We start from the raw sequence: 18,463 nt of genomic DNA, 5'->3' as shown, positions 1-18,463 counted from the left end.
TTTAAGATTTAACAACTGCCCTGCTGGGTTTCAGAATTGCGTGGGGCCTGTAGCCCCTTTCTTTTAGCTGATTTCTCCCTTGGGAATGGGAATGTTTACCTAATGGTTGTATCCCCGTTGCATCTTGGAAGTAACTAACTTATTCTTTATTTTATAGGCTTATATGTGGAAGATTCTTGTCTTGTCTCAGATAAGACTTTGAACTTCTGAGTTAATGCCGGAATAAGTTAAGACTTCGGGGGATTATTGGGAAGGCATGATTGTATTTTGAAATATGAGAAGGACATGAGATTTGGGCGGGGCCGGGGCAGAATAATATAGTTTGGATGTGTTTACCCACGGAAATCTCATATTGAAATGTAATTCCCACTGTTGGAGGTGGGGCCTGGCGAGAGGCCATTGGATCGTGGGTGTGATTTCTCATGAATGGTTTAGCACCATCCCCCTGGGTACTATCCTCCCGATAGTGAGTGAGTTCTCAGTGACCTGGTTGTTTAAAAGTGTGTAGCACCTCCCCTCTTGCTCTGTTGTTCCTGTTTTCACCGTGCGACACGACTGCTCCCCTTCACCCTCTGTCATGATTGTAAGCCGACTGCGGCCTCCCCGCAAGTAGATGCCACTATGCTTCCTGTACAGCCCACAGAACCGTAAGCCAATTAAACATCTTGATAAATTATCCAGTCTCAGGTATTTCTTTATAACAATGCAAGAATGACCTAATACAGTTAGACTTAGGAGACATTCTTGTACTTGTCTTAAAATAAGAATGATGGGATTTAAAAATATAAATAGGCCAGGCACAGTGGCTCACGCCTGTAATCCAAGCACTTGAGAGGTCAAGGCAGGAGGATCACTTGAATCCAGGAATTGGTGACCAGCTTGGGCAATATAGTGAGACCCCATCTGTACAAAAAATTTAATTAAAAAATTAAAATAAGTGAGACACTGTATATTTGTCTCTCTATGTCTGGCTTATTTCACTTAACATAATGCCAACTGGGCTTATCTATATACTTGCAAATAACAGAATTTCCTTTGATTTTAAGGCTGAATGGTCACCAGGTATGGTGGCTCTTGCCTGTAAGCCTAGTAGTTTGGGAGGCTGTATTACTCCATTTTCACACTGCTGATAAAGACATACCTGAGCCTGGGTAATTTATCAGGAAAAATAAATTTAATGGGCTTAGAGTTCCACGTAGCTGGGGAGGCCTCACAATCGTGGTGGAAGGCAAAAGACATCTTATATAGCAGCAGGCAAGAGAGAATGAGAGCCAAGTGAAAGGGGGAAACCCCTTAGAAAACCATCAGATCTCATGAGACGTACTCACTATCATGAGAACAGTATGGGGGAAACCTCCCTCATGATTCAGCTATCTCCCACTGGGTCTCTCCTACAACACGTGGGAATTACAGGAGCTACAATTCAAAATGAGATTTGGGTGGGGACGCAGCCAAACCATATCAGAGGCCAAGGCAGGAGGATCACTTGAGTATAGTATATATAAAAATATAAAATGAAAGAAGGGGCCAGGCACAAGGGCTCACACCTGTAATCCTAGCACTTTGGGTGGCTGAGATGGGCAGATCACTTAAGGTCAGGAGTTCAAGATCAGCCTGGCCAACATGGTGAAACCCCATCTCTACTAAAAATACAAAAAATTAGCCGAGCGCGGTGGTATGCGCCTGTAATTCCAGCTACTGGGGAGGTTGAGGCAGGAGAATCACTTGAACCTGGGAGGCAGAGGTTGCAGTGAGCCAAGATTGCACCACTGCACTCCAGCCTAGAAGACAGAGTGAGACCCTGTCTCAAAAAATAAAAATAAAAATAAAAATAAATTAATTAAAATAAAATGAAAGAAGGTAAGAATCCCTGCCATGGCACTAAATTTAAATGGAAATATGAGTACACTGTATTTTCTAGGTCTGTCTACTGAAGCAATAACAATTGAGCATACTTAGTGCCCAGATCTTTTTTTTTTTTTTTGAGATGGAGTCTCTGTCGCCCAGGCTGGAGTGCAGTGGCGCAATCTCGGCTCACTGCAAGCTCCGCCCCCCAGGTTCACGCCATTCTCCTGCCTCAGCCTCTCCGAGTAGCTGGGACTACAAGCGCCCACCACCACGCCCGGCTAATTTTTTGTATTTTTAGTAGAGACGGGGTTTCACCGTGGTCTCGATCTCCTGACCTCGTGATCCGCCCGCCTCAGCCTCCCAAAGTGCTGGGATTACAAGCGTGAGCCACCGCGCCCGGCCAGTGCCCAGATCTTGAATGTTTTTTTAAAATTTTGATTGACAGATGACAATTTGTATATATTTTATGATGTACGTGATAAATATATGTGCACACATTGTGTAATGATTAAATCAAGCCAATTAACATATCAATCAAGCCAATTAATATAGCAGTCACCTCATATTTATAATTTTGTGATGAGAACATTCAAAATCTACTTACTCAGCAATTTTAAAATATTCTATACATTATTATTAATTATAGTCACCATGCTGTAATACTATACATTAGGTCTCCAAAACTAATAATTCCTCCTGTTTAACCGAAACTTTGTAACTTTTAGCCTATTCTCCCCATCCTCCACCTGTCCTGACCCTAGTAACTACCATTTTACTCTCTGCTTCTGTGAGTTTAACTTTTTTAGATTCCACCTACAAGTGAGACACGGTGTATTGGTCTCTCTATGTCTGACTTATTTCACTTAACAAAATGTCATCCAGGTTTATCCATGTTGTCGCAAATAACAGAACTTCCTTTGATTTTAAGGCTGAATTTTAAGGCTGAATAGTGGTAAAGCATGGTGGCTTTTGCCTGTCATCCTAGCACTTTGGGAGGCCAAGGCGGGAGGATCACTTGACTACAGGCATTTGCGATCAGCCTGGGCAACAAAGTGAGACCTTGTCTCTACAGAAATTTTTTTTTTAATTAGCCAGGTGTTGGTGGCATGCACTTGTGGTCCCAGTTACTTGGGAGGCTGAGGTGGGAGGATTGCTTGAATTCAGGAGTTCAAGGCGGCAGTGAGTTGTGATCGTCGTGCCACTGCACTCCAGCCTGGGTGACAGAGGAAGATACTGTTTCAAAAAAAAAAAAAAGAAAGAAAGGCTGAATAGTATTTTATTGTGTATACATATCACACTATCTTTATCCATTCATCATGAACACTTAGGTTGATTCCACATCTTGACTGTGGTGAATAGTCCTGCAATGTACATGAGAGTAAAGATACCTCTTTAACATATTGATTTCATTTCCTTCAGATATATACCCAGAAATGGAATTGCTGAATCATATGGTAGCTCTATTTTTAATATTTTGAGGAACCACCGTACTGCTTTCCATAATAGCTATATCATGGCCAGAGCAGGAGAGAGGCGGGAGGTGCCACACACTTTAAAACAATTAGGTCTCAGGAGAACCCACTCACTATCATGAGGACAGTACCAAGAGGATGGTACTAAACCATTCATGAGAAATCCACCTCCATGATCCAATCACCTCTCACCAGACTTCATGTCCAACATCAGGGGTTACATTTTGACACGAGATTTGGTTGATTGCAACATCCAAACTATATCAGGGGGCATGTCAAAAAAAGACATGGAGAGCAAGACTGCCAAAAGCAGAGAGCAGAAACACATTTCCACCTTTGGGCACCTTCTGATGCTCTTGGATTCCATTTGGGCAGAGTAAGTACTAGCTCTCTGCAGACCCTGAACTAGGCCCTGTGGCTGCAATGAAAAGAACCTTAGGAGGAAACTCAGGAATAAAAACAGAGAAAGTGAGACTTGAGACTCAAATTATGAAACCAAGGAACTAGAAAACCCTGAGAACAGTTGATTAAAACATGGAATGACCGGGAGATCCAGAGTTTCATCAAAGAATGGGAATTACTTACCTTTTTTTTTTTTGAGACAGTCTTACTCTGTTGCCCAGGCTGGAGTGCAGTGGTGTGATCTCGGTAAACTGCAACCTCTGCCTCTCAAGTTCCAGGTGATCTTCCTACCTCAGCCTCCCAGGTAGCTGGGACTATAGGCACCCACCACCACGCTCAGCTAATTTTTCTATTTTTTTGTAGAGACAGGGTTTCTCCATGTTGCCCAGGCTGGTCTCCAACTTCTGGCCTCCCAAAGTGCTGGGATTACAGGCATGAGCCACCATACCTGGCCAGGAATTTCTTTAACGTGAAGAGTTGAGGAAGAAGAATCATGAATAATCTAAAGCAATCGACTAGCATCTCAAGCAGAGGGGCATAAAGAAGAGTTGGCAGCACTGTCTCCAGATAGTGGTAAGTTTGCAGGACTCCGGCCGGGTGCGGTGGCTCACGCCTGTAATCCCAGCACTTTGGGAGGTCGAGGCGGGCGGATCACGAGGTCAGGAGATCCAGACCATCCTGGCTAACATGGTGAAACCCCGTCTCTACTAAAAATACAAAAAATTAGCCGGGCGAGGTGGCGGGTGCCTGTAGTCCCAGCTACTCAGAAGGCTGAGGCAGAAGAATGGCGTGAACCCCGGGGGGCGGAGCCTGCAGTGAGCCGAGATCGCGCCACTGCACTCCAGCCTGGGCAACAGCAAGACTCCGTCTCAAAAAAAAAAAAAAAAAGTTTGCAGGACTCCTACTGGACTACTTATGAGGACAAACAGAGGCCAAGGAACCAACCTTGGCCCTGTCCTCATGGTTCTACATAGGATTCTGGGATACAGATGGAAGGACAGCGGTTTTTCAGTTTCTCACTGTGCAAATATGGTTGTTTTTCCAACTCCCAAGTACCAGCCCCAGGTTTGCCATCCCCATTTGCTTTGAGGAACTGCTGTCACACCCCTGTCCATGATCTCTGTGAAAGATCCTCAGGTACCAAGATCGGAGTTCTGGAGCATGAACCCTCCAGGGTCAGCTCCATGCCTGTTTTCTGCTGTTCTCCCAGCAGCCCCCAGTCCCCAGCAGCAGCAGTCAACCTCTTTGGGCTCTGATTCAGATCCTGAACTTAAAAATAATTAGAACCTAGATCCCAGTACTGTCTGAAGTATAATAGAACAGCACAATTGTATGCGCTGGTGCATGACTCCTTCCTCCCTCAGACTGATATAATGAGAATCAGGTGTGAAATAAATGAATGACTCTCTCTCTCAAAAAAGGAAAAAAAAAAAGACATGGGGAACATGGTAAAGGGACTCTCACTTGACATTTGAAGCATCAAAAAAATAATGACAGTATCTGTTTATAACATTTTTAAATAACATAAATCTTCCTGATGCCACACTGATAGACAAATCAACATTCTTCTTTACAAAATATTAATAAATACTGAAGGAATGATAGAATTTGAAAATGGCCATTCATAAAGTAGGAGATTAGACATACTGTCACTCATAGGCAACTTTGCATCCTTCACGTCTTTTTTTTTTTTTTTTGAGACACAGTCTTGCTCTGTCGCCCAGGCTGGAGTGCAGTGGCGTGATCTCGGCTCACTGCAAGCTCTGCCTCCTGGGTTTGCGCCATTCTCCTGCCTCAGCCTCCCAAGTAGCTGGGACTACAGGTGCCCGCCCCCACGCCCAGCTAATTTTTTTGTATTTTTAGTAGAGACAGGGTTTCACCATGTTACCCAGGATGGTCTCGATCTCCTGACCTCATGATTCACCCGCCTTGGCCTCCCAAAGTGCTAGGATTACAGGCGTGAGCCACCACGCCCGGCCTTGACCAACAATATCTTAACTGCTATGTCCCCTACCCAAATCACTGACCTCATCTTTCCTCTCCACTGGTCCTTTAACTGGAGCCACACTTGTCTCTGTGCTCTTCCTTTTCCAGGCCATGAAATGCCTGTGCCTAAGTGTCTTTCTTCTGGCTGGAAAATTCTCCTGATAGTCACCTTTATTCTCTCCTTCTTTTCTTCCTTTGACGTAACTGTCTCACAAATAGCAATTCCAACTCTGAGTTCACCTGATTGGGCACCTCTTTGTGCATCCCCCAAATTTAACTTCTAGCACTCTGTTTCATAAACACAGCAAGGTGGCATGAGTGATGGTCTGTCCCTGACCTGCATCCATTTCTGACGCGCCATCCATTTCCTATTCTGTGCCTTAAAGCAATAAAGGATTCAAGATTTCAGCCATTTTTTCTTTTTCTTTTTTAATCTTAAGGTCTGCTTCTACCAGTCATTTGAAAAACATATTGTGACAAGCTTTAATCTCATCACTGGAATTCTTTGTTTGGAAAGTGGGGCTGGTCCGAAAGAGTCCTGGAGAGCGTTTCCCAGTGGAAAATTCCCAAAGGCAGACTGACAAAGAATCAGCTATGGCCGGGCGTGGTGGCTCACGCCTATAATCCCAGCACTTTGGGAGGCCGAGGTGGGCAGATTACCTGAGATCAGGAGTTCAAGACCAGCCTGGCCAATGTGGTGAAACCCTGTCTCTACTAAAAATATAAACATCAGCTGGGCGTGTTGGCACATGTCTGTAATCCCAGCTACTTGGGAGGCTGAGGCACGAGAATTGCTTGAGCCTGGGGAGACGGAGGTTGCAGGGAGCGGAGATCACGCCACTGTACTCCAGCCTGGCCAACAGAGTGAAGTCTGAAAAAAAAGAATCAGTTATGGAGGGCAGGGTGCAGGTAGTTCATGCCTGTAATCCCAGAAATTTGGAAGGCCGAGGTGGGAAGATTGCTTGAGCTCAGGAGTTTGAGACCAGTTCAGGCAACATAGTGAGACCTCATCTCTACTCAAAAATAAAAATAAATCAGTTAGACATGGTAGCATCTGCCTATCGTCCTGGCTACTTGGGAGGCTGAGGTGGGAGGATCGCTCGGGTCCAGGACATCAAGACTGCATGATCGTTCCACTGCACTCCAGCCTGGGCAACACAGCGTGAGACCATGTCTCAAAAAATAAATAAATAAATAAAATTTTTTAAAAAAATCAACGATGAGGATGTTTCACCACATTCTGTGACCTTTAGATGCATTACAGTTAGTTTTCTGCAGAAAAGGAGGATACACTTTACAAGGAAACATAAATGTTTCATAGGAAAGGCATGTATCCTGATGCAAATTTATATTCAGACTATGTGATTTTATTTTTACTAGATTAGTGAGTTAGAATAGCTTAGTTAGAACAGCTAGATGCGGTCTTATTTGGGACTTTTAAAACTGAGCAAAAGAAAATAAGATGCAACTCCGAGCTATTTCTAGACACTCCTCTCAATTTTCTCACCTCCCACAAGCACTGTTGCCACAACCTTCTGTCTCAGGGGAAGGGCCTGCTTTATACCTGAGCCAGCCCCTGACCACTGCCTAGGCTTCCTGGAATCTTCCTAGCAGGATTCTGCTTCTGGAAAAGAGGAAGGAGTGAATATCAGTTCTGCAGAATACACTTTCCTTTCCTTTCCTTTTTCCTTTCCTTTCCTTCCTTTTTTTCTCTTTCTTTCCTTCTTTCTTTCTCTCTTTCTCTTCCTTTCTTTTTTCTTTTCTTTCTTTTCTTTTTTTTTTTTTTTGAGACAGGGTTTCACTCTGTCACCCAGGCTAAATTTTTGTATTTTCTTGTGGAGACGCGGTTTTGCCAGGTTGCCCAGGCTAGTCTCAAACTCCCGGGCTCAAGCCATCTGCCTGCCTCTGCCTAAACGCTGGGATTACAGGCGTGAGCCACCACGCCTGGCCCCTGGAAGAACTTTACTGTCTAAGTCTTGCACTTCATTTCACTTTGCTTGCTTATTTATTTATTTATGAATGAATGAATGAGACAAGGTCTCTCTCTTCCACCCAGGCTAAAGTACGGTGATACAATCATAGTTCACTGCAACCTCGATCTCCCTGGCTCGAGCAGTCCTCCCACCTCAGCCTCCCGTGTAGCTGGGACTACAGGCACGTGCTACAGCTCCTGGTTAATTAAAAAAAAATTTTTTTTTTTTTTGGTAGAAACAGAGGTCTTGATATTTTGCTGAGGTTTGTCTGGATTTCCTGGGCTCAAAGATCTTTCCACCTCAGCCTTTGATAGCTGGGACTAGAGGTGTACCTCAGCAGCAGGCCTCATTTCACCTTGCTTTCCAGGGGGCATGCCCTTGGCTGCTTGCAATGCCCTCAAGCAGCCTTTCCCCAGTCCCTAGACAAGAATAAAGACCTTGTGTCACACAATTTTATACCACCTTGGGCTCCGCCTACCGGGTTCAAGCGATTATCCTGCCTCAGCCTCCTGAGTACCTGGGATTACAGGCGTGCACCGCCACGCCCAAGAAATTTTTGTATTTTACTTTATAAAGAATAGAGACAGGTTTTCACCATGTTGGCCAGGCTGGTCTCAAACTACTGGGCTCATGTGATCTGCGCCTCGGCCTCCAAAAGTGCTGGGATTACAGATGTGAGTCACCATGCCCAGCCCAGAAAGGTATTTTTAAAGTTTTATTGGGAGATGGTACTTTAAAACATTTTAATTTACAAATGATTTTCGTTTTAATTTTGAGACTTGATTGCATTGCATTGGAATGGGGGTGGAAATATAAATATTTCTTACCTGTCAAGGGACTCCTGAGGCTCCCCCTCCCCCGCTTTCTAATCTGTGTTGCAAAGCCTGTAAAGACAGTGAAAGGGTGGGCCTGAAATTCAACTGAGAAGGTTCCAGGGGTAGCGAAGGAGGAGGGGGGAGGGAGAGACAGAGGGAAGGAAGGGGGAGGGAGAGACAGAGGGAAGGAAATGAGAGGGGATGGGAGGGAACCAGGATAGACCTTTGACCCCTTGAAATGGATTACGAAGGGAGTGGGCTGCTGCTTGGAGAAAGCTGTTGAAGACTCACAGTGAGGACCCTGTTTGGACACCTGGAAACTCCTACGGGAGCTCAGACTTCAAGGGCTGTGGGAGTGAGACCCACCCTGCCCCCTGGGGCTCCTACTGGAAAGACATCTGCCTTTTAACTCCCTCACCTCTGTTTGAGCTCTGTTGGAACACACATGTGGACTGCCCCCCACTCCGCACCCCATCCCTTCTTACCCCCAGTAGCTGAGGGCCCAGGCACACTGCAGAGAAGGTGGTGGACTCCGAACAACAGAGAGAGGAGGGAGGATGCCCATCACCAGCTGAGTCAACCTGGAAGGCAGCCCTGAAGCCCCACCCTCATTCTTTCCTTTGAGTAGCAATTGGAGGAACGCTTTTGGCAATCAAGCGGGACAACAACTGAAAATCCAATCAGGATAAACTGTTTCAGACACGTGACTGGAAAATGATTGGGCTATAAGGGGCTTAAAAGGAGTGAGACCTTCTGATCTGGCCTCAGAAAGGACTTTGAAGAGCAAGCGGCGCTGTTCTCTTGCAGAAGCAGTGCTGCCGGTGTCTGGACAGATTTCTCCGGGAGGTGGAGACGAGGAAGCTCCAGCTTCGCTTTCCCTTGTGGCCCAGAGTGGAACATACTGAGCTGCACTGAATCATCTAGAATGCACACGCAACTTTAGGAACTGGTGAGCTGAGAAATTTGGTATCTTTCATTTTGCGTCTCTAAAACTAGAGCTGGCAAACTTGTTCTGTGAAAGACTAGATGGTAAATATTTTAGGCATTGCGATTCTCTGCTTCAACTACAGTAGTCTTCCCTTATCCAGGGTTTTCCTTTTCGTGCTTTCAGTTACCTGCGGCTCCAAAATATTAATTGGAAAATTCCAGAAATAGGCAATTCATAAATTTTAAGTCGCCAGCCCTTCTGAGTAGTGTGATAAGCTCCTGAGTCAGCCCTGCCCTGGGATGGTAATCCTCCCTTTGTCCTGAGTCCCCATGCTGTTGGCTGGCCGCGCTCTCTGTACCTTAGTCACTTAGGAGCCGTCGCAGTTATCAGAGTGACTCTCCTGGTGGTATCTCAGTGCTTGTGTTCAATTAACCTTTATGGTACTTAATAATGGCCCCAAAGCACAAGGGTAGCAATGCTGGCGATTCAGATATGCCAGAGAGAAGCTGTGAAGTGCTTCCTTTAAGTGAAAATGGGAAAGTTTTTTTTTTTTTTCGAGACGGAGTCTCGCTCTATCACCCAGGCTGGAGTGCAGTGGCGCGATCTTGGCTCACTGCAAGCTCCGCCTCCCGGGTTCACGCCATTCTCCTGCCTCAGCCTCTCCGAGTAGCTGGGACTACAGGCGCCCGCCAACACGCCCGGCTAATTTTTTTGTATTTTTAGTAGAGACGGGGTTTCACCGTGGTCTCGATCTCCTGACCTCGAGATCCACCCGCCTCGGCCTCCCAAAGTGCTGGGATTACAAGCGTGAGCCACCGCGCCTGGCCTAAAATGGGAAAGTTTTTAACATAATAAGGAAAGAAAACAAAATCATATGCTAAGGTTGCCAAGATCTACAGTACATAAAGATATTTTGTCAGCGAGAGACTGCATTCACATACCTTTAATTTAATTAATTAATTTATTTTTTTGAGACGGAGTTTCACTCTGGCCACCCAGGCAGGAGTGCCACGGCCCGATCTCGGCTCACTGCAACCCACACCTCCCAGGTTCAAGTGATTCTCCTGCCTCAGCCTCCCAAGTAGCTGAGATTACAGGTGCTCGCCGCTATGCCCAGTTTAATTTTTGTATTTTTAGTAGCGATGGGTTTCACCATATTGGCCAGGCTGGTCTCAAACTCCTGACCTCAGGTGATCCACCCGCCTCAGCCTCCCAAAGAACTGAGATTACAGGCGTGAGCCACCATGGCCTGCCTGACATATCTTTTATTACAGTATATTGTTATAATTATTTTGTTATTCTTAACCTCTTACTTTGCATATTTATAAATTAAACTTGATCTTAGGTATGTATAAATATGAAAAAACATAGTATATATTGAATTTGGTTCCATCTGCAGTTTCAGGCATCCACTTCGGGGGTCTTGGAACATATGCCCCGAAGATAGCGGGGGACTACTGTACTCAACTGTGTCATAGAAGTGCGAAAGCAACCGTGGACGGCAGCACTAAACAAATGATCATGGCTGCGTTCCACAACACTTTATGGTGAACACTGACATTTTGAATGTTATATAATTTTCACGTCACAAAATATTCCTTTTTTTTCTTTTTTTTTGAGACAGAGTCTCTCTCTGTCACCCAGGATGGAGTGCAGTGGCATGACCTTGGCTCACTGCAACCTCCACCTCCCAGGTTCAAGAGATTCTCCTGCCTCAGCCTTCCGAGTAGCTGGAGTACAGGCATCTGCTACCATGCCCGGCTAATTTTTGTATTTTTAGTAGAGAAGGGGTTTCACCATGTTGGCCAGGCTGGTCTCAAACTCCTGACTTCAGGTGATCCACCTGCCTTGGCCTCCCAAAGTTCAAGCAGTTCTCCTGCCTCAGCCTCCCAAGTAGCTGGCACTACAGGCACCTGCTACCATGCCTGGCTAATTTTTGTATTTTTAGTAGAGAAGGGGTTTCACCATGTTGGCCACGCTGGTCTCGAACTCCTGAGCTCAAGTGATCCACCCACCTCGGCCTCCCAAAGTGCTGGGATTACAGGTGTGAGCCACCGTGCCCCGCCTCCTTTTGCTTGTTCATTCCCCAAATTTAAAAATGTACAAGTTTAAAAAAATCTTAATAATAAAAAAAGTAAGAAAACAATACCTTAAAAATGTAAGAAACATCCTTGGCTTCCTGACTGTACAAAAACAGGGGAAGGGCCAATTTTCCAATTCCTGTCTTAAATCATTGTTTGCCAAAATGTAGCTGATATCCATTAGTGAACTATAAAACAAGTTTAGTGGGCTGTCAGCTTACAAAAAGAAATAGGATTTTTCACTGACCATAAGATGCCATCAATTATAAAAGATACATTACTCTTTTTTTGTTTTTACATCAGATGGTAAACATGCTGATATAACAAGGTTTGAGGGAGGCACATCTCACATGAGTGAAAACCCAAACATCATGCTTATCCTCACAAGATATGTCATTTTTGATTCCACTATAAAATAAAAATATATACTGCAAAAACAAATTATGAAATGTATTTCATATTGATGAGATGCTATGATGAGATGCAATCTGATTTAGAGATGTTAAAATGGACATATAAGCCTGTACCTTAGAATCAATAAAATATGGCATAGAAGGTATCAGAGCCTATCCCTTGTGGTAAGGTGAAGGTATTAGAGTATTTGACAAAACTTTTGTTTCAATTTACACACACATACACACAGGTTTACCTTCTCCCTTGTACAACAGTATTAAATCATTTGGATTTGGATTTCATTAAATGCTTAGAGAATCTGGAATAAAGGATTAGAGCCTCTGGTACACCTAAATGATCATATTAATAACAGCTACTATTTATTTAACAAAGATTTAGCATGTACAGTATGACAGACATTGCTCTATAAGCTGAGGAGTAAACGAAACACAGACCCTGCCCTCACGTGGCATACAGTTTAGTGGGTAAACACAGAAAAAAAACAAGTTATATTTTTTAATTTTTTGTAGAGATGGGTCTTGATATGTTGCCCAGGCTGGTCTTGAGCTCCTGACCTCAAGCAATCCTCCCGCCTTGGCCTCACAAAGTGATGGGATTACAGGTATGAGCCACTGCACCTGTCCCAGGTTGGAGTGCAGTGGCATGAACATAGCTTTGAAGTCTGGGGCTCAAGTGTTCCTCTTGGCTCAGCCTCCCAAGTAGCTGGGACCACAGGTGTGTACCACCATGCCAAGCTAATTTTTTTAAATTTTTAAATTTTTTTGTAGAGATGGGTCTTGCTATGTTGCCCAGGCTAGGAGCAGAATGTTTTTGAGAGAAGTTTTGTTCAAGTTGGTTAGAAACCTTAGACATCTGAGAGAGTACATCTGGGATGAGGAGGAGGTGAGTGAGGCATCTAGAGTGCAAAACTTAGAGGCAAGCACTCTGAGATGTTCCATCTGCACCTCCTGAAATCTTGCTTCCTTTGCCTCACAACTGCAGAAGACCAGGGGAGGAGAGAGAGGTAAATTTGAAATTATTATGCCATTTAAAATGTTTCAAGCCTTATTTCTGCCACGTAAAATAGTGATGTTGATAGTTATCTCAGTGTTTTAAGGGAGGATACAATAAAGTAATGATTTTGTCTTTCGAAATAAATATTGACTGTTGTCACATGGTTGCACTTAGGTGGCAATTTGTAAAAAGGCAGCTCTGGAAGTTGAAGGGACCAGTGGCTTCAAGCAAAAAGTAAATTGAAAATGGGAGATACCTTTTTGTGTAAGAAAGTGGAATCACCAAAGAAGAATTTGAGAGAATCCAAACAAAGGGACGAGGATGATGAAGATCCAGATCTGATCTTTGTTGGGGTGGAGCATGTACATAGAGATGCGGAAATTCTCTTTGTCGGGATGATTTCAAATTCAAAACCAGTCGTTTCAAACATTTTGAACAGAGTCACCCCAGGTTCAAATTCAAGAAGAAAGAAAATCTTCCGTCAAGATCCTGCTCACGTGTCGCAGCCTGCAAATCATGTGACCTCTATGGCAAAAGCCATCGTGCCAGTTTCTCTGTCTGAGGGGAGATCAACAGATAGTCCTGTCACTATGAAGTCTTCATCTGAACCTGGTTATAAAATGAGCTCACCACAAGTTGTTTCTCCCAATTTCTCAGATTCGCTCCCCTCAGGAACTCAGTGTCTAGTTGGAGCTATGGTCTCTGCAGGAGGCAGAAATGAGAGTTCTCCTGATTCAAAGCGACTTTCCACTTCAGATATAAACAGCAGAGATTCCAAAAGGGTGAAACTCAGGGATGGAATCCCAGGTGTACCTTCTTTAGCTGTGGTCCCTTCAGATATCTCTTCTATAATAAGCACAAATACACCCCCACAGGGGGTCTGCAATTCATCAAACCATGTTCAGAATGGAGTAACATTTCCTTGTGCTGATGATAATGGAAAGGCACATTTCAATCTTACCAATCCAGAGAGAGCAAATGGGTCTGATGGCCTGGTAATAACAGACATTCCAAGTCTAGCAAGTCAAAACAAGACCTTTGATCCCAAGAAAGAAAATCCCATCGTGTTACTTAGCGACTTTTACTATGGACAGCATAAAGGAGATGGGCAGCCGGAACAGAAGACTCACACCACCTTTAAATGCCTCAGCTGCGTGAAAGTTCTAAAAAATATTAAGTTTATGAATCACATGAAGCATCATTTGGAATTTGAGAAGCAGAGGAACGACAGCTGGGAAGACCACACCACCTGCCAGCACTGCCACCGGCAGTTTCCCACTCCCTTCCAGCTACAGTGTCACACTGATAGTGTACACATCGCCATGGGGCCCTCTGCTGTCTGTAAGATTTGTGAATTGTCATTTGAAACAGATCAGGTCCTCTTACAACACATGAAGGACCATCATAAGCCTGGCGAAATGCCCTATGTGTGCCAGGTTTGCCATTACAGATCGTCGGTCTTTGCTGATATAGAAACACATTTTAGAACATGCCATGAAAACACAAAGAATTTGATTTGTCTGTTTTGTCTCAAACTTTTCAAAACTGCAATACCATACATGAATCATTGTTGGAGGCACAGCAGAAGGAGGGTCTTTCCGTGTTCCAAGTGCCGGCTACAGTTTTTGACGTTGAAGGAGGAAATAGAGCACAAAACCAAGGACCATCAAACATTTAAAAAGCCGGAGCAACTGCAAGGGTTGCCTCGTGAAAAAAAAGTTATTATTCAAACTTCAGTTCAGCCAGGATCAAGTGGTATGGCTTCCGTTATTGTTAGCAACACTGACCCTCAGCCTTCTCCTGTAAAAACGAAAAAGAAGATGGCTATGAACGCTAGAGATTCCAGACTCCCTTGCAGCAAGGATTCTAGCTGAAAATATGTTCGACTCACTTCCAGGAGTTCCGAAAGGCAGAAGTGAGGCTAGGCCATATGTGCATTGTGGCTGTAGATGCTAGCAAGCAGTGTCATCAACTGTCAGGTTTTTTTTTACAGTGACATCTCATCAGCTCCCTATTGTGAAGAAGTACCTCCAAAGTCTTTGAGCCCTTTCCCAGTCAAATGCTCCCAACAGGGCATCTCTTATTCTGACCTCAGAGGTTTTTCTTGTTTATGAACTTTAAATAAATGGAATCACACAAAGATTCTTGTCTTTGGCTTTTTAAAATAAATGAGATGGCTGGGTGTGATGACTCATGCCTGTAATCCCAGCACTTTGGGAGGCTGAGGAGGGTGGATCACTTGGGGTCAGGAGTTTGAGACCAGGCTGGCCAACATAGTGAAACCCCTTCTCTACATAAAATAGAAACATTAGCCAAGCGTGGTTGTGGGTGCCTGTAGTCCCAGCTACTTGGGAGGCTGAGGCAGGAGAATCGCTTGAACCTGGGAGGGGGAGTTTGCACTGAGCTGAGATCGCGCCACTGCCCTCCAGCCTGGGTGACAGAGCATGACTCGGTCTCAAAATAAAGTAAAATAAAATAAGTGAGATGCATTTTTGCTGTGTGTAGCAGTAGCACATTCTTTTTCATTGCTGGGTAGAATTTTGTTGAGTGTCTGTGGCAGTTTTGTATAAATTTATTTCACTGTTGATGAACTTTGAGGCTGATTCTTTGGCAATTTTTAATAAAGCTGCTATAAGCTTGTGCATGTCTTTTGGTAAGAATGGAATCATTTCTCGTGGGTATATATAGCTATGAGAAGTGCTGGAACTGCATATATTTAGCTCTTTAGTATAGATACTGCCAAATACATTTCCAAAGTGATTGAAACGATTTACATTCCCACCATCGATACTGCAAATTCCATTGCTACTGATCCAGCACTTGGTACTGTCAGTCCTTTTAGTAAGTGCCCTTCTCTTGAAATTGTAGTGGTACCTTATTGTGGCTTTAATTTGCATTTCCCTGATGAGTAATGGACCTTGAGATTATATAGTTATCAGCCATGTGATTTTTTTTTATTAAATATCTATTCAAGTTTTGCCCCCTCCTACCTTTTTAAAAACTGGGCTGTCGACTGGGAAGGATGCTGGGGCACTGGAAATATCCCATATTTGGACCTAAATGGTGGTTTTATGGTTTATCTTTCATGAGCCTTATTTAAGAAATTGTCTACAAAGGACATAAAGATATTCACTCTATGTTCTAGAAGCTTTACTCTTTAGATGAGACATCTCAAACTGATTTTTTGTTAATGGTGTGATAAGGCACGAAGACTAATTTTTTCATATACATACCCAAAATCAATCAGCACCACTTACAGAAAAGACCACTCCTTCCCTACTGCATTGCCGTGGAAACTGTGTGAATCAGGTATGATTGTATATATGTGTTTCTGGAATCTATTTCATTTCATTTGTCCTGTTCTCTATCCTTGTGCTAATGCTGCAGTATCTTAATTATTGTAGCTTTGCATAATCTTCCATGTGGTAGTTTCATTTCTCCAACTTTGGTGTTCAAAATTGCCTTGGCTATTCCAAATGCTTTGTGAATTGAAGTGGCTTTCATGGGTGTCCTTTGCTTGGTCTCAAACTCAGGTACAATAGTTTACTTTAATTGTGATGTTAGCTGTGGGGCTCTTTGTAGTTACCCACTGAGTACAGGGGAATCGACTTACAAATCAGTAACAGAAAGATCACTGAAAAAAACCCCAAAGTTCCTAAATTAGGCAATACAGTTCTAAACAGGGCTGGGACTAGGGTGAGGCAAGCAGGGAACCTAAGGTGATAACGTGCCATCCCTGAAGCTGGGAGTGGGTCTCTCCTTAATGTGCCCCAGCCTCCTTGCTTATCTCACCCCAGTCCTGGTCCTCATTCTAAATAACCCATAGCTCCCCTAAGAAATTGCAGTGAAAAAAGGAAAATGTTGAACTGAAAGATATTGAAAACAACCACAAAATTTATGGGATGGAACTAAAGCAGTTCTTGGGAATTTATATTTCTAAATGCATACATTTGGGAAGAAGAAAGGTTGACTAATGATCTAAGTCAGTGCTGTCCGTAGATCTTCCTGCAATGATGAAAATGCTCTACTTCTGCTCTGTCCAATATGCTCCAGGTGACTATTGATCTGTTGAAATGTGGCAAGTGTGACTGAGGTACTAAATTTTTTATTTTATTTTTGATTAATTTAAAACTAAAAAGCTATTTTTGATTAATTTAAAACTAAAGGAAGAAGAGAAAAATCTTCCTTAAAGAAGAGTTGCAAAGTAATTTGTGTAGATAATTTTCCTTCAATGAGACCTCATGGCCTCCCTGCATGTAGGCAAGATTTAGAATAGCGTATGATAGGTGGGGGGAAAAGTAATTCATAGTGGAGAAGCCAGTAGGAAGTCTTATTGATAGCATGGATCACTGATGAGAAATTATGAGAAAGACACATCATGTCTGTGATAGTCTTCTAAAAACCATAACCCCAGTGTAACCATGAGAAAAACATCAAACCTAAATTGAGAGACACTCTGAAAGATACCTGACCTTTACTTCTTAAAATTGTCAAGGTCATGAAAAGCAAGAAAAGTTTAAGAAACTGTCACAGACCACAGAAGGCTAAGAACACAAAATGACTAAGTACAATTCAATATCCTGGATGGGAATCTGGAACAAAAAGGATGATGGGAAAAACTAGTGACATTTGAATAAAGCCTGGAGCTTAGTTGATACTAATTTACTGATGGACACTGGAATTATTATGAAGCCAAAAGAAGATCATTTCACATATATTTATTTTTCATTTTATTATTTTTTGAGATGGAGTCTCGCTCTGTTGCCCAGGCTGGAGTGCAGTGGTGCAATTCTCAGCTCACTGCAACCTCTGCCTCCCAGGTTCAAACAGTTCTCATGCCTCAGCCTCCCAAGTAGCTGGGACTACAGGCATGTGCCACCACATCAAGCTAATTTTTGTATTTTTAGTAGAGACGGGGTTTCACCACGTTGGGGCTGGTCTTGAACTCCTGACCTCAAGTGATCTGCCTGCCTTGGTCTCCGAAAATGCTGAGATTACAGGTGTGAGCCACCGTGCCCGGCCTCTTATATACATTTTAGATATTGCAAATATCTTCTTTACATATCAGCCTCATATATACATTTTAGATACTGCAAATATCTTCTTTACATCTATGATCTCTTCATTTTGACTATGGTATACTTCACTGAACAGAAATCTTCAAATGCAAGGGTGAGTAATATTTAGGCCATGTGATTTGATTATAATACAATTAAAAAATCTTTTAAAAATATCATAGATTTCAAAAATAACATATACTATATAACCCTTGTGTTAGAAAGAATCACTATGTAAAAAGTAAAGTAGAGGTTCCTCTTCAAAGGCTTTCCTCCCTGTCTAATTGGGAATAAATAGTGACTTCTCTTAGAAGTAAAATTTAAACCACAGTGAGATACCATCTCACACCAGTTAGAATGGCCATCATTCAAAAGTCAGGAAACAACAGGTGCTGGAGAGGATGTGGAGAAATAGGAACACTTTTACACTGTTGGTGGGACTGTAAACTAGTTCAACCATTGTGGAAGTCAGTGTGGCAATTCCTCAGGGATCT

General features: G+C 43.3%; 1 protein-coding gene, 1 long non-coding RNA gene and 1 pseudogene across 2 annotated transcripts in view; 1 reads left to right on the top strand and 2 right to left on the bottom strand.

Annotated features, from left to right (window-relative positions):
• Positions 1 to 5,764: 5,764 nt before the first annotated feature.
• LOC134733559 (uncharacterized) overlaps positions 5,765 to 18,463 on the bottom strand; it is a 16,668-nt gene continuing 3,969 nt past the window's right edge. Inside the window, exons 2-3 of the long non-coding RNA XR_010117133.1 lie at positions 8,509 to 8,565; positions 5,765 to 6,087 (exon numbers count right to left, since the gene is read on the bottom strand). This is a non-coding gene — a long non-coding RNA (uncharacterized lncRNA). The remainder of the gene's footprint in view (positions 6,088 to 8,508; positions 8,566 to 18,463) is intronic.
• Positions 9,263 to 15,052, top strand: ZNF280A (zinc finger protein 280A). The gene is made up of 2 exons (XM_063623449.1): positions 9,263 to 9,445; positions 13,087 to 15,052. The coding sequence occupies exon 2, from the start codon at positions 13,158 to 13,160 to the stop codon at positions 14,784 to 14,786; it is 1,629 nt and encodes a 542-aa protein (XP_063479519.1). The 5' UTR covers positions 9,263 to 9,445; positions 13,087 to 13,157; the 3' UTR covers positions 14,787 to 15,052.
• Positions 11,803 to 11,895, bottom strand: LOC134733637 (uncharacterized; annotated as a pseudogene).

This window comes from Symphalangus syndactylus, chromosome 18, assembly GCF_028878055.3.
Source record: "Symphalangus syndactylus isolate Jambi chromosome 18, NHGRI_mSymSyn1-v2.1_pri, whole genome shotgun sequence".
NCBI lineage: Eukaryota > Metazoa > Chordata > Mammalia > Primates > Hylobatidae > Symphalangus > Symphalangus syndactylus.
This window is presented reverse-complemented; position numbering and strand designations above follow the sequence as displayed.